The sequence below is a fragment of the Rutilus rutilus genome (assembly GCF_951802725.1).
Source record: "Rutilus rutilus genome assembly, chromosome: 17".
NCBI classification, from domain to species: Eukaryota; Metazoa; Chordata; class Actinopteri; order Cypriniformes; family Leuciscidae; genus Rutilus; species Rutilus rutilus.
Window position 1 is genome coordinate 30,477,695 of NC_140230.1, and position 14,598 is coordinate 30,492,292.

General features: G+C 37.3%; 2 protein-coding genes and 1 long non-coding RNA gene across 7 annotated transcripts in view; 1 reads left to right on the top strand and 2 right to left on the bottom strand.

Moving 5' to 3' along the window:
• The first annotated feature begins 1,861 nt into the window (after nucleotides 1-1,861).
• sqlea (squalene epoxidase a) lies at nucleotides 1,862-10,252 on the top strand. Its single transcript, XM_084384751.1, has 12 exons — nucleotides 1,862-1,946; nucleotides 3,031-3,308; nucleotides 4,098-4,326; nucleotides 4,534-4,711; nucleotides 5,933-6,029; nucleotides 6,517-6,630; nucleotides 6,717-6,888; nucleotides 7,046-7,141; nucleotides 7,422-7,564; nucleotides 7,975-8,071; nucleotides 8,669-8,756; nucleotides 8,895-10,252. The coding sequence occupies exons 2-12, from the start codon at nucleotides 3,042-3,044 to the stop codon at nucleotides 9,085-9,087; spliced, it is 1,674 nt and encodes a 557-aa protein (XP_084240877.1). The 5' UTR covers nucleotides 1,862-1,946; nucleotides 3,031-3,041; the 3' UTR covers nucleotides 9,088-10,252.
• Nucleotides 6,116-8,276, bottom strand: LOC311275616. Its single transcript, XR_014624957.1, has 3 exons — nucleotides 7,408-8,276; nucleotides 6,724-6,812; nucleotides 6,116-6,583 (listed from the first exon to the last, which is right to left on the bottom strand). It is a non-coding gene; the product is annotated as an uncharacterized lncRNA (long non-coding RNA).
• A 989-nt stretch (nucleotides 10,253-11,241) lies between the features above and the next one.
• Nucleotides 11,242-14,598, bottom strand: part of oxr1a (oxidation resistance 1a) — a 153,067-nt gene continuing 149,710 nt past the window's right edge. For 4 of the 5 annotated variants that reach the window (XM_084384745.1, XM_084384747.1, XM_084384746.1 and 1 more), the window contains 3 exons: nucleotides 14,427-14,522; nucleotides 14,157-14,230; nucleotides 12,413-13,014 (listed from right to left, as the gene is read on the bottom strand). In XM_084384745.1, coding sequence (XP_084240871.1) covers nucleotides 12,879-13,014; nucleotides 14,157-14,230; nucleotides 14,427-14,522 — 306 coding nt within the window. In that variant the 3' untranslated portion in view covers nucleotides 12,413-12,878. Of the gene's footprint in view, nucleotides 11,581-12,412; nucleotides 13,015-14,156; nucleotides 14,231-14,426; nucleotides 14,523-14,598 lie in introns of those variants that run through there. The other variant, XM_084384748.1, reaches the window with a different exon arrangement.

Genomic DNA, 14,598 nt, shown 5'->3' on the forward strand with positions numbered 1-14,598 from the left:
AAATAATAATTTTGATCTGCGTTAGATTAAAACAGGAATTGTCGAGAAATTTCAACTAAGTCACCAAATCATGAGTCAGAAATGCAGAGTAGAGAGAGAGAGAGAGAGCGACACCGTGTGGTTACAGCCGGAATTGCGTTATTGCAAATTAGAAACAAATCAATGTCTGCAAAACAAGAAGTATTCAAAGTATGCGAGTTAGAGAACCACACGCTTTAACTAACTAACTAACTAACTAACAATAAATGAAATATTTAATTAAGCTTTTTTTATTATAAATAAATGGCAACAATATCATGTTTTCTTGGACTATACCTTGAATGCAATGTAATGTAATGCAATGTCAGTCACTTTAGATGAAAATGTTACATTTGATGCCATCACTGTACCGCCACAATACTTTTTGTTTTTTAAGGAATGATGACACTTTTAATGAAGCCACATGGACATAGTCATCCAAAAACTGTCAAATAATTGGCATAGCTAGTTTTACGGTCAAAAGCAAAATAGATAGGCTACACAATAAAATGCATCCCTAAAACTGTTTTAATGCACATGCATTATCAAAATAATCAAATGCAGAAGATGTGAGGCTGGGGTGTGTGTGTTTGTGTGAGAAATACAAATCATTTCTGATTTCGCATTGCCTTGCTAATGTGTGCAGATTCTTTTGAACAGCTGCTGGCTTCCAAACATCCTCAGAGAACATTCAGCGTGTCAGTGAATCGTCATGATTGTGAGAGTATCTTCTTGAAAACACACTCGACTGTGAAGAGGCCAAAATTATTCAAACACACAGACAACACAGCTGTCCAGCATCTCACATGATTGCAGTGATTAGACGGGGGGTGGAACTGTCATTTGCAAGGATTTTCATATAAATACTGTTTATTTAAAGGGATAGTTCACCCTAAAATTATACATATAAACATTGATCAGGCGAACGTAAAAAGAAGCTCAACCGAACCTGCTTGACGTGCGAGAACAAACCTCATTGGTTATTGCAGAAGCTCAAACGTACCGCATAACTCAATAATGAACCTCATTGGTTCTTGTAGAAGCTCAATCGTGATGCGTAACACGAGAATGAACCTCATTGGTTCTCACACATCAAGTGAACATGCTTGAGCTTCTGTTTACCTCAACTGATGTGTGAGTGGATGATGAATGTTTATTTGTGAATAAAAGCCTAAATTCAATCTGCTCATCATAAAGCGATGGAGTCTCTTCAGAAAATGTAGACTAAACCGCTCAGTTCATATGGATTAGTTTTACGATCTCTTTATGAACTTTTTGAAGCGTCAAAGTGTCAGTTGTGTTGTCAATGGAGGGACAGAAAGCTCTCAGATTTCATCAAAAAGATGTTCATTTGTGTTCCGAAAATGAAGTTTTTGGGAGAACATTTCATGAAGAATTATATTTTGCCTTAAGAAAATGAAGCCTAATTTAAGACGTTTTTTAGCGCGACATTATTAATTTCCCCATAATCCCGGGACATTATTTTCAATAAAGTTTGTCCCCCAACTTGTGATTTATGCATCCAGTTTTTATGGTGTGAGGACAAGGTTTTCTTTTGTCATCATGACATCATAATGACATCATGCCACACACTCTCATTTTACATCGCCTTTATTAGTCATGAGTTAAATTCAGTTGTCTGGTCTCCCTTGTTTAGCTCAGTGCGCGATATTGAGCAGATTACTTTAAACAAAGGTGTCTATGTTCTGCATATACCAGGGGTGTCCAAACTCGGTCCTGGAGGGCCACTGTCCTGCAGAGTTTAGCTCCAACCCCAATTAAACACACCTGAACCAGATAATCAGACCTTTATTATCTGGTTCAGGTGTGTTTAATTGGGGTTGGAGCTAAACTCTGCAGGACAGTGGCCCTCCAGGACTGAGTTTGGACACCCCTGGCATATACTCTTTATTTGTGCATATATGCTTGTACGGTCTGCATCAATTTAATACATTTATTTTAATTCATCAAGCAAAACAAAGTAACAATGTTTTGAGCCTGGAATTCTGAAAGTATTATTATTTACTTAATGTAATTTCTAAACCAATCAACTTGTGATTGTAAATATCTGCCTTTTAGTTTAATATATCAGCTGCGAGTCTTCAGTGAGACTACTCACGCTATCCGGCCATTGGCCAATCCAAGGCTGCTGGTTGGCGAATGGACTGAAGTATGATGTGATGTCACAGAGAGGTTGTGTTTGGCAGATGTTACGAGAAAAGAGCGTCATTTAATGTAGTTGTAGTAGTCATTTAATGTATATATATATATATATATGTAGTCATATTATAGCCTATGTATATATATATATAAAAAAAAAAATATATATATATATGTAGTCATATTATAGCCTATGTATTTAAACAAACAAAATAACATTTTACATAAAAATGGCAATGCACTTATTAAGAGGTCTCTCTCGATTATTTATTCTCCCCAATTTATAGACATACATGCATTTTAGTCCTTTACTACAGTCATTTCTTTATACAACGTGCATATTTAGGACTACATTAAATGACGCTCTTTTCTCGTAACATCTGCCAAACACAACCTCTCTGTGACATCACATCATACTTCAGTCCATTCGCCAACCAGCAGCCTTGGATTGGCCAATGGCCAGATAGCGTGAGCTCTGCTCACCGAAGACTCGCAGCTGATTGGCTCATTATAAACAGAGGAGGCGGGACGCTGCAGTCTACAAACTGCAAGAGGATCCGCACCCTCATTATCATAAATTATTCAGCATCACCTAGAAGCATCGCACCAGCTCGAGTGCACCTGGATAATACACTTAAATGGTTATTTATGATTACTTATAAGAAGAGGCATTTGCTTAAATTAATGCCATAACTTATTCTGAAAAATAGATACTATTTTCCCCGACATTTTTTTGCATGGAATAATAACTCAAGTCTATTTTCTGATCACCTGTGCTGTTCTTTTAAGACTTTATTGACAGTTTTGAACACCTTAAAGCGGTCTTAGTATTTTTGTTTGTTCTCTTTTAAGTGCTTTTCGACATGTGGACCTTTCTTGGCATTGCAAGTTTTACTTATATCTATAAGAAATGCGACGCCCTGGTGAGTTACGCGCCCAGAGAGCTGATGGTGGCCGCGGTGCTGTGCGTGTCCGTGGGTCTGATATTCACGTGTCTCGGGTTCCGCGGACAGACACTCAAAGCGCCTCAATTTCTCCAGATGCCTTTCAAACTCTTGACTACATTCTCTCCGACCAGAAAACTCTTCCACAGGTCTAGTACGGACAGCTGTAGTCGAACTTCTAAGAAGGTGAGATATTGTGTTTTAATCATAGCTACTTTGTGTCTGTGTTTTCATAGTTGAGCTTGAGTATTTAGTTTTCATTCAGTCAATTTCAAGCAATTAATATGAACACTGGAAATAATTTACCACTAATAAAGAGATTTTTTTTTTCATAATTTAAATGGAGTTCATTAATTCAGGGTTAGTTCACCCAAAAATTAAAATTCTATAATTTTCTCACCCTCAAGTTCTAATCCAAACACAAAAGAAGATATTATGAAGAATGTTGGTAACCAAACAGTTGATGGGCCCCATTGACTTCCATAGTAATTTTTTCTCTCCATACTATGCAAGTCAATGGGGTCCAGCAACTGTTTGGTTACCAACATTCTTCATAGTATCTTCTTTCGTGTTCAGAAGAAGAAAGAAACTCATACAGGTTTGGAACAACTTGAGGGCGAGTAAAGGATGAACATTTTTTTGGGCTAACAATCCCTTTATTCATATTACATTATAAGGTACTTCAAGGGGTCCACAAAAACATAAAAAAATATTTTCTTTAATTTTAAAGACATTTCCAACTGATAAGTATTTTTATAATATAAATAATATAACAATATTAAATATAAATACATTTTAGAACACCAGGAACACTACCATGAAAAAATACATTATTATATTTTAAAATTATATATATATATATATATATATATATATATATATATATATATATAATATTTAAATAATACAAATAAATATTGGTATTCTTATAATAAAGACAGCTGTTGCTTTCTATCTGACACTCTTCTTAACTAGAGAGATGTAAAGCGAAGGAGAGCGACTGACAGTCAGTGCGATCAGGCAGAGGATCCCGAGGTCATCATAGTGGGTGCTGGTGTTCTGGGATCAGCCATGGCTGCCGTCCTGGCCCGAGACGGCCGGAGGGTCACAGTGGTGGAGAGGGACATGAAAGAACCAGATCGGATAGTGGGAGAACTTCTGCAGCCGGGAGGATATCGGGCACTCAAAGAACTCAACCTGGAGGGTACAGATCCCCTGTTATAGTATTTCTATTAAAAAGCATGCTTGTTCAAATCCTCTTTTCCTATTTTCGTTGGTTTTTAAGTATCTAATAAATAGAAATGATCGTGTTTTTATTGGATAGATCTGTAATGTACAAATTCACATTTGTAGCTTTGTATTTAATTTTCATAAGCTCACAGGTTGTTCCTTTGTGTTTGTCTTCTCTCAGGTACTGTTGAGGGTCTGGACGCCCATGTGGTGAATGGATATGTAATCCACGACCTTGAGAGCAGGACGGAGGTGGAGATCCCGTATCCCCAGCAGGAGAACAGCATTCAGGGTGGACGGGCCTTCCACCATGGACGCTTTATCATGGGACTGCGTCGAGCTGCCCTCGCTGAGCCCAAGTAAATACCTGATGCCGTTTGTACTTTCCATTTATGAATATAATGACACCATGCTTATCATTACTAGTCTTATTTCAAAGAATTATTCTAATTGGAAAGCGGTTTACAGAGATAATCATAAAACCACTGTAAGGGAAAACACACATTTGCATAATGTGATTTTTGACTGTAGACCTCATATATGGTGAGATTATACAGTAACTGTCTGTCAGTCAAGGTTCTTTATAGAGCGCAACAGCTCCCACCCGTGGCATTGGTTATGGAAGTATTTTTCCATTCATTTATCCCATAGGGATCTCTGTTAAAGCATTATAAGACATGAACCAAGCCAATCAGCTACGAGGTGAATCACAACATTACAAACTTTGATTTGAAGACAAAAATACAAAGGTACAAGACTGTGTACTTAACGGCTTTAGTGAGGGAAAAAACTACAATCCCATGAAGCACTGCGAACTGCATAATTGGTGTAAAAATTATGAAGTATAAAAATACTAATTTAAAAATTTTGATTTTATATATATATATATATGTATATATATTAAGTTTATTGCAAAAATATGCATGTATATTCAAATATTTAAGTATTTAGGGACACTGACTCGATTGCATAACTTGCAGTGCTTCATGGGTGTAGGCGGAGCTAATGAGATCTGATTGGTGGAATTTTCTGTACAGCTTCATGGGTAATGCAGTTTTTCACTACAAATTATGCTGTTAAACACGATTATTTTAAAGATAAGCTGAAATAATGCGGGACAAAGGCTTCAACAGGAGCAAATACTATAGACTAACAACGTCATAGCTTACAGTAGGGCTGCCTTTAAAGATTTATAAGTTATCATTGAAAATGAATTACCCTGTGGAGAAATTGAATGGAGTTTTTACTTCCGGAACCTGATAGTTATTGGCATCTATGAATCCATTTAGAACCTTTAACATCCATAGAACCTTTCCATTCCACAAAAGGTTCTGTATAGTGGAAAAAGGTTCTTTAGATTATTTAAATGTTCTTCACACTGAAAAAAAAAAAAAAAAAATTAAGAACTGTTCTTTGGGGCATCACTGCAAAAATCCCTTTTTGGAACCTTTATTTTTAAGGGTGTAGATGTTCTTTATGTGTTAGGTGAATTTTGTAAAGAGTCTTTGTAAGGGCTTTTGTTTCTCTTCACCCAAGGATTTAGAGACTGATGGGTTTAATATCATGTCATATTTGCATAGTGTGAAGTTCGTGGAGGGAACGGTGACAAGCCTGGAGGAAGAAGATGAGTGTGTGACAGGAATTCAGTACAGGGAGAAAGACTCTGGGATGATCAAGGTAATGGCACACTGATACTCGGTTGATAAACGGATCACAGATATTTAGAGATGCTCTGGCAATCATCCACACGAGGTCAGATACTTCTGTAAGCCACACTTTTATTCACATGGCCAGTGTTGGGGGTAACGCACTACAAGTAACGCGAGTTATGTAATCAGATTACTTTTCCCCCCAGAGAATTTGCATTTCCTTCAGCCTGAAGCTTATTCGTTTCATATTACATTTTTGTAATTAAAACCAAACAAGCAAGCCCAGCCCAGGTGAGAAGAAGTAAGGCAAAAGTATTGTAACATTACTTTCCATAAAAAGTAACTAATTAATGCAGTTAGTTCCTTTTTTAGGGAGTAACACAATATTGTAACGCATTACTTTTAAAAGTAACTTTCCCCAACACTGCACATGGCATGTCAGTTTGATGAAATACACTCCTTAAAATTGTTATTTAAGCTTTTTCCTCACTGCAATTTTACTCCTTCCCTCTCAGGAGATCCATGCTCCTCTGACTGTGGTCGCTGACGGCTGTTTCTCCAAGTTCCGGAAGAATCTGATTTCTGGGAAAGTTAAAGTATCGTCTCATTTTGTTGGATGCATAATGAAGGTAAACATATGGGTGACGGTTGCATACTTGTGTTAAAAATTCCCAAGCAACACAATGGTTGATTGTGCGGTTATGTTCTCTTCCAGGACTCACCTCAGTTCAAGCCCAATCATGCAGAGCTGGTTCTAGCTGATCCCAGTCCGGTGCTGATCTATCAGATCTCCTCCAATGAGACTCGGGTTCTGGTGGATGTCAGAGGAGAGATGCCCCGAGACCTTATGCAGTACATGACAGAAAAAATCTACCCCCAACTACCAGGTATCGGACTTAGAGTTAAAAAAAAACCTCATTGCTAAAATGGGTCCCTTTTATACTAATGGATTTCTAAAATACTTCTTATTTCAGTTGTATTTCTACACAATTGAAACATTTAGACAACAAAATGCTAACAAATTTGTATATTTTGCTTACACAGAGCATTTAAAGGAGCCGTTCATGGTGGCATTACAGAATGATCGCTTGAGAACGATGCCAGCCAGCTTCCTGCCACCATCACCAGTCAATAAATCAGGTAAGCCATAAGGAATGACTCTCTATATTGTATATCATCACACACACACACACACACACTTCAAAAGTTTGGAATAATTAAAATTTTGCTTTGGTGAGCATTAAACTGGTAGTGTAACTGCGATAGACCCGTCAAATGGTGAAAAAAAATAAACTACACACACATACATCACACAGTTAAAATACTCTTTCATAACATAATTTTTGCATCCCTAAAAATGAACACCGAGTGCATAGAGTGAAATTGTGTTGCGAATGATGACCCACCTGTCCTCCATCAGGAGTTCTGCTCTTAGGAGACGCATATAACATGCGTCATCCTCTGACCGGTGGCGGGATGAGTGTCGTGCTGAATGACGTCCGCATCTGGAGAGACCTGCTAAAGAACATCCCTGATCTCTATGACAATACAGCTGTGCTCCAGGTAACAGCTAACATCATATCCCTTTCTGGTGCCAGTCATCGCTGATCCTCACTGCAAATCATATCAAGACAAGAACGTTTAACATCAACTTTGCGGCAAAACTTATCTCAGGTTTTTTTTTCTTTTAGCAAATCAACTTAGATGATTAATGTGGTTCAGATAACACATTTTGAGTGTCTGTTGATTAAATCTCATTTATTGTATTAACTCAAATTTTTAAGGCAACCAGGTAACTTTTTTTAAGTTAAACCAACAATTTGTTTACAGTGTAGCCACAGCAATAAGTAAGTGTAATGCCTTTGTAGGCAGTAGACAGTAAGGCACCTCAACAGGTTTTAGAACAGATGGTATTGGATAAATGCAGCGGAGATCATGGTGCAACAGAGAAATGAGGCTGTTTTTGTTGTCAGGCGAAGAAGAAATTCCACTGGGAGCGGAAATCATCTCACTCGTTTGTAGTGAACGTCTTGGCTCAAGCACTGTATGAGCTGTTTGCTGCGACCGACAGTAAGTGACGAAACGAAACCCTTTCTTAAATATACATTTTTTGGTTTCACATTTTCAAAAATCAAAGTCTCCTTTTAGAAGTAATGCGTTATCGCGTTACTCCCTACAAAAGTAACTTATGTTACTTTGTGGAAAGTAATGTGTTACGTTACTTTTTCTCACCTGACTGAGACTCGCTCGTTTTTTTTATTTTTCATTGAAAAGCAACATGGCGTATTGTAACATACACCTTATTTTTCTTTTAAAAACACATTTAGAATATTTCCTGACCCCTAGAGCTATGTATGACATACAAAAGATCTCTCAACATTACAGCTTATATTGACTGATGTACAACTCTTTATGTGGAAAGTCGAAAGAAATGTGTTTTGTGTACTTGTGGTCAATTCTGGCTCACATGTGACTACATTATGGAGAGAGAATTTTAATGCAGCAGTTAAAAAAAAATGTTTAAGCAAAGAAAAGTAAAAAAAAAAAAAGTAACTCATAATAATGTGTAAATATATAAAGTAATGCATTACTTGTTACATCAAAAAAGTAATTGATTATGTAATCCAAGTTACTTGTAATGCATGTAAACCTTATGTTTATTTTCAGATTCACTATATCAGTTGAGAAAAGCCTGTTTCCACTATTTCAAACTCGGTGGAGAATGTATCAACGGACCGATCGGCCTTCTGTCGGTGTAAGTATTTATAAACACTCTGCCTTACAAACACAAGCTGAAAGCATCAGTGCGGTCCTCAAATCAGATCTCTTTCACTGGTTCTTGCATATACATTGATGTCACACCACTAATCGTTGTTTTTTTTTTTTTTCTTAGATTGTCACCGAGACCCTTGACTCTAATCGGTCACTTTTTCGCGGTGGCCCTGTACGCCATTTACTTCAGCTTCAGATCTGAATCCTGGCTCACAATTCCACGAGCGCTGGTCAAGAGCGGAGCCATCCTGTACAGAGCCTGTGCCGTGATGTTTCCTCTCATTTACTCAGAGTTACAGTACCTGGTTTACTAGGAAGGAACTTTCAAACTGAAAAAGAAACTGATTTTTAATTTCTCCTGCCATTGAACGCGACACATCTGCCACTGGTGGCCACATCCAAGTGCCTCATTTTCTTTGGGAGAAAAAAAAAGGGATTCCTGTCAGAAGACTGCAAAAGGAACAAGCCTCAGATGAGGAAATTCTTTGCCTGTATTCACATGGTGTCTGATATTAATAGACTTATATTTTCATAATGATATGGTGAAATTTGCCTTGACCCCTGCAATTAAATGAGGAAAAATCCTGTGCTTTATTTTAAAGTCAATATTGCTGAGTGCAGAATAAAGATTAAACCACTAGGTTACTTGACTTTTAAAACTGTGTAAATGTTTTAATTGTTTTCAAAATACTAAGGACAATCAATGGGACTGCATCTCATTTGTAGTTAAAGCACTTGTTTTCCTTGCGTTAGTGCTTTTTTGCAGTTTCAGATTTTTTTCAAAATTGTGCACGTCTTGATTTTCACATGGGACTTTCATTATCATTTTTGCCTTTCTCTGTCGTTTAAAAAGTTTTCAGGTCAACATTTAGTGCCGTCAATTTTTTTATTTTTTTTATTTGCAATGAATATGGCATTCTGTTCAAAGTAAAATCATGTGTATATTTTCTGAAAGAGGACAAGAGCTTTAATGTGAAGATCGAATTAGTTTCTAATGTGAACTAATTCAACCATGAGTGTGTGGTTATGACGGTGTCACATTTGTGTTCATAATATGTCTGGCTTTGTGTATGTAGCCAATCGACCGTTCTTCAATATGATTTGCCTTCTTTGTATATATATATTTTTGTTATATTTGGAGTCAAAAATAGTTTGAGATATTATAAGACTGGAATACCCAGAGACATTTGTGAACCTGTTTTAAAGGCTTTGCTTTTTTAATATCTCTCATTCTTTTATAATTGGATGGAGGTTTGTGGTATAAATTACCATAACAACATTTTTGTGCAATTTACAATATATCCACCAGGTGGCGCTCTTGCACCAGACCCTGTAAACAAAATAAAAAGATTTAAAAAAAAACAAAAACATACAGACTACAGCCGTATATACAGTATATATTCAGTGTTGTCAATAAGCCCCAGGCAGATGCATTTACACTTTCATCTCACAGCATCACAGCCCTGCTGTCATAGTAGTCTGGACACTTGCTCAACATGACGAGTTTGTCATTAGTGTGAACGAAGCTGAATATATTTACTGAAACAGCAGCAGACTATAGATATAAACAAAGTACAGCCAGAACTCCCACCTCAGCAGCTTCAAAAAAATTCTCCTTTCCTACAAGCACTGACTCTTCATTTTTGACACCTGTCAATCACCCCATCATTTTACCTCATAATCAAAACGCTACTTTTGTGACGTCGTTTGATGTGAATTCTCGTCTCTTGCGGTTCAAAATGTGGCAATTCACTTCGCTATTACCATCTGAAAGCGTTATGGTGCTGCTGTCAAAGTTTAAAAGTGGTAATAAAAACAGCAAACAAAAATCAACTACCGTGTTTTGGCGGTCACACGTAATCATCATCATCCTTATTATAATTAGCACATTATAATATATTCTTGGTCTTACAAGTCTCAGTATTTTTGTTTTTTAAACATAAATAAAACTTTAAATAACAATCTACGAAGAAATTATTTTCTTTTACTGACGTCATGAATCCCGCATACTTTTTTAAGCCCCTCCCCTTAAACCACCATCCGCTCATTACTAATGGATGAAATTATGTTTTTTCTCCCCGACGAATAAGATGTTTCACGAAGAAATACGGCAGATTACAAAAGTGAAATAGTATTTCATGTTGACAGACTTACCTTCTGAACCAAATTAAGCAGATTTATGGCTGTATATGAACCATGAATTTTCCCCTTAAACAAAAGTGCTGTGGTGATACTATTGTAAAGATATAGTTTTGGATGATAATATCATGGTGCTTTGACATACACCACAGGCCTGAATCATTAGCATATTCATTTAACATGGCATTAGCACGGAATTACTTTCCAAAACACTATGGTATTAGAACAAGTCAGCATTAAAAATAAAAATAAAAAATCATGTAATTGCTTATTCAGTGCTGAAGAGCTCAAAGAAAGACCAAAGAAAATAAAAACCATAAAAGACCTGATTCTGTCCCAGGTTACAACAATTTATTAGTATTCATTGTTCTTTATACATCACTGTAACATTATATTCCGGTGAAATAGATGAAGGATTTGTTTGCACTTCTTTGCACTTCGAAAGGACGTTTGTGCTCCTCTCGTTTTGCACAGTCAATCTAGACACCGAAGAAAAAAAAAAAAAAACCCTGACAAAAACCAAACAAAAAAACTCCGGGACAGGACATGTGAGAAGAAGAGAGTCCGTCAGATTCGACCCTGTGCTCGACCGCTGAGACGCCCGTCCGGGGCTTTTCCTCTCCACAGTAGCAGCAAGCTCTTTATAAACGATTCATTTACTCTATGATCTAAAAGACAAACAAAAATATATACTGTACTGCTACTGCTAATGAGGCCTGAAGAACCTGGCTTGAAACTAGATTAATAAAGTGCGAGAAGCAACCCACCAATCCACACACTGTATATTCATTTATATATATATATATATATATTTATATATATAGGAACAAATCTACTATCTTAACATTAATTTACAGGGTAATATACATTATATTAGTAACAGCTGAGATATCAGCACAAAAAAGATCACTGTCACACTTAACAGCAATACACATATATATCATTATATATATATATATATATATATATATATATATATATATATATATATATATATAATCATATACATAAATATAGAATTGTCATTATATTCATGAAAAACAATTAAACCACGTCTCAGGCTTTTCAAATGATACCCAGAAAAGCAATTAATCCGTCAAGACGTAAAAGGTCTCTTAGAAAGAGAAACAGGGAAAACAAAAGTGCCCCGTTTGGATTATTTGAGGTCACAGGACAGGAATTTGCATATTCCACAAATCTATTGCGACACATTTCTGCCTACGAACAGTAAAAGTCGGCCCTTCCGAAGCGGAGGGGTCGGTGTTAGCCACACTCACACGTAAAACCCACTGAACAGAACATTACGACGATGGGGTTTCCGATTATGTGCTTCGACATGGTGTGCTATGATAGTGAACGACAGAAAGACTACGAGTTTCACGACACTTGAATATTTCGCCTCAAAAGAAACTACGGATGTGTTCTCGTCTTCTTGTGGACGCCACCGCGATCCCCCCAAAAAATGCATATTCGTCCTCTGAGAGCAAGGGAATGTGTTTTCAGTTGTTTGCTTTTCTTTTCCCGTAGTTGTTTTTCCCCCCATCGATCCCCGTGTTGCAGTAGTGACATCCTATGGGCTAACATCATCTTTTGAACGTTCTCCTGCCGCTTCAGCTCAGGTAAATTGGACTGTGGCAGTTCTCGGGCAGCCCAAACCCGTGCCGCCACCACCATCGTTTTCATCGTCATCTCCACTCGAAAGCTAAAGGTGCTCACGGGGGGGTCCCTTGTTACATCCTCCCGTTCGTTATTGACGCTGCACACGGCTTGAACAAAACACATATACTAAACAGCACAAAGAAGAGCTCTGTATTAAATGCAGGAGTAACATACGACAAGCGCGGTAACAGTAGCGTCCGTTACGGGCTTCCTGGGAGCCGCGGTGATGTGCAGTAAGGTTTGGGATCTGCCTGCTGTCCAACTCCTCTTTCCAACTAACAACACAAAGGTACCTCCCTGTATGCTGCTACTCGAACGACCAGATCTCAATATCCTGCACGAAGAAATCCTCCTTCGTGGAGAGCATGGGATTCCCGAAGGTTTTGCATGAGTGACTCCTGCCGTGATAAAGATCCCCGTCCAACCAAAGCCCGAATTCACCACTGAAAGAGAAGAAAACATTCTCAAATAAACCCTTCATGTAAATGGACATGGAGGGAATCATTTAAAAAATAAAAATAAAGGGCTGTACAAAAACACACTCTACACGAGTACATACGCAAGCTCATTTTCATCTGTCGTTGCCTTTCCAAATGTCATGATGCAAATCCTTGACCTTGTGCAATGCTAGTTATGTGGTTGTTTTTCTGTCATGTCACTTGTGGGGTTCGTGCTGGGTGGGGTGGGGTTGAGCATTGTGAGCTGGTGTGTGTGTGTGTTGTTGTGTTTTGTTGTGCTGTCTTTGACCGTGATATTTGCTCTGCTGTTTTGGTTCTTGTACTGGAGGACCCCCTCGAAAACGAGATGTCTCATCTCAAGGGGTTAATCCTCGCAATAAAGATATGTTAATAAATAAAATAAACAAATAAATGATAACCACTGCTGAAAAGTTTGAGGTCAGTAAGATTTTGTTTCTTTTAACACTTCAAACAGCAAGGATCCATTAAATTGAACAAAAGTGAGAGTAAAATAAAAATGCTGTTTTTTAACGTTCTATTCATAAAAATCCATCACGGTTTCCACAAAAATATTAATTTACATTGACAATAATAATAAAAAATGTTTCTTGAGCAGCAAATCAGCATATTAGAATGATTTCTGAAGGATCACGTGACAGAAAATTCAGCTTTGCCATCAGAGGAATAAATTAATTTAAATAAAAATATATTCAAATAGAAAAGTTATTTTATATATTTTTGATCAAATAAATGCAGACTTGGTGAGCATAAGATACTTCTTACAAAAACATAAATCTTAACCACCCCCAAATTTCACAAAAATGTAAACAGTAATGTAAGAATGAATTGCTTTCTCAAAACTTTCTAAGTGTGCATTAGCATAAACGGTCGCCTACTACGACCTTCAACAAAAGTTAAATTGTCAACATTTTCACAGTTAGCTATCTGAAAAATAACCGATCTGCAGACATTTGAAACAAACTATCTTACCCTTACTGAGATTTGTAGTTAAGAAAAAACGTGCATGTTTAGTTTGCAACATTTGCATACACATTCTTTTGGTCTTACACAAACATCTCTAACGAAAATCAGTATTCAAAATATTAAAAGTGCCCTGAGTTACCGACCTTCCTCCACCAAAGGCTAAAGAGTCCATGTCTCCTTTAATGAAGAACAGATTATCACCAGTCCATTTGTACGCCTGCCAGTGAGAGAAACAGCATTTTAGAACAAGAAAACACACTTGGTCCCTCTAGTTCAGTTTAGTCAGGGTTTAAATCCTGCAATGAAGTCTTTGATTATGAAAATGTCAAATGACAAACCACAATCAGAATTAATTTCAAACTGACAGCTTATTCTGCCTGTAACGAAAATGATTGGATAAACTGAGCACAAACCTCAAACTCTGGATAGAAGGTGAACAGGAAAGTCTCTCCTGTGCCGTAGAAACCCTCGCTGACTTTGAAGGGTTGGGAGGCCAAAGCCCCAAACATCTACAAGAGCACAGAGACTAGATTAGATTAGGAAACCACTGAACCAAAATCTTTACGTTGCTCCTGGTCACATGAC

Excerpts from the sequence above, each read along its gene's own strand:
- sqlea (XM_084384751.1), top strand. The coding sequence starts at position 3,042 with ATGTGGACCTTTCTTGGCATTGCAAGTTTTACTTATATCTATAAGAAA. Across the intron at positions 4,327-4,533 it reads CAAAGAACTCAACCTGGAGG|GTACTGTTGAGGGTCTGGAC; the intron begins GTACAGATCCCC and ends GTCTTCTCTCAG. Across the intron at positions 8,757-8,894 it reads CCGATCGGCCTTCTGTCGGT|ATTGTCACCGAGACCCTTGA; the intron begins GTAAGTATTTAT and ends TTTTTTTCTTAG.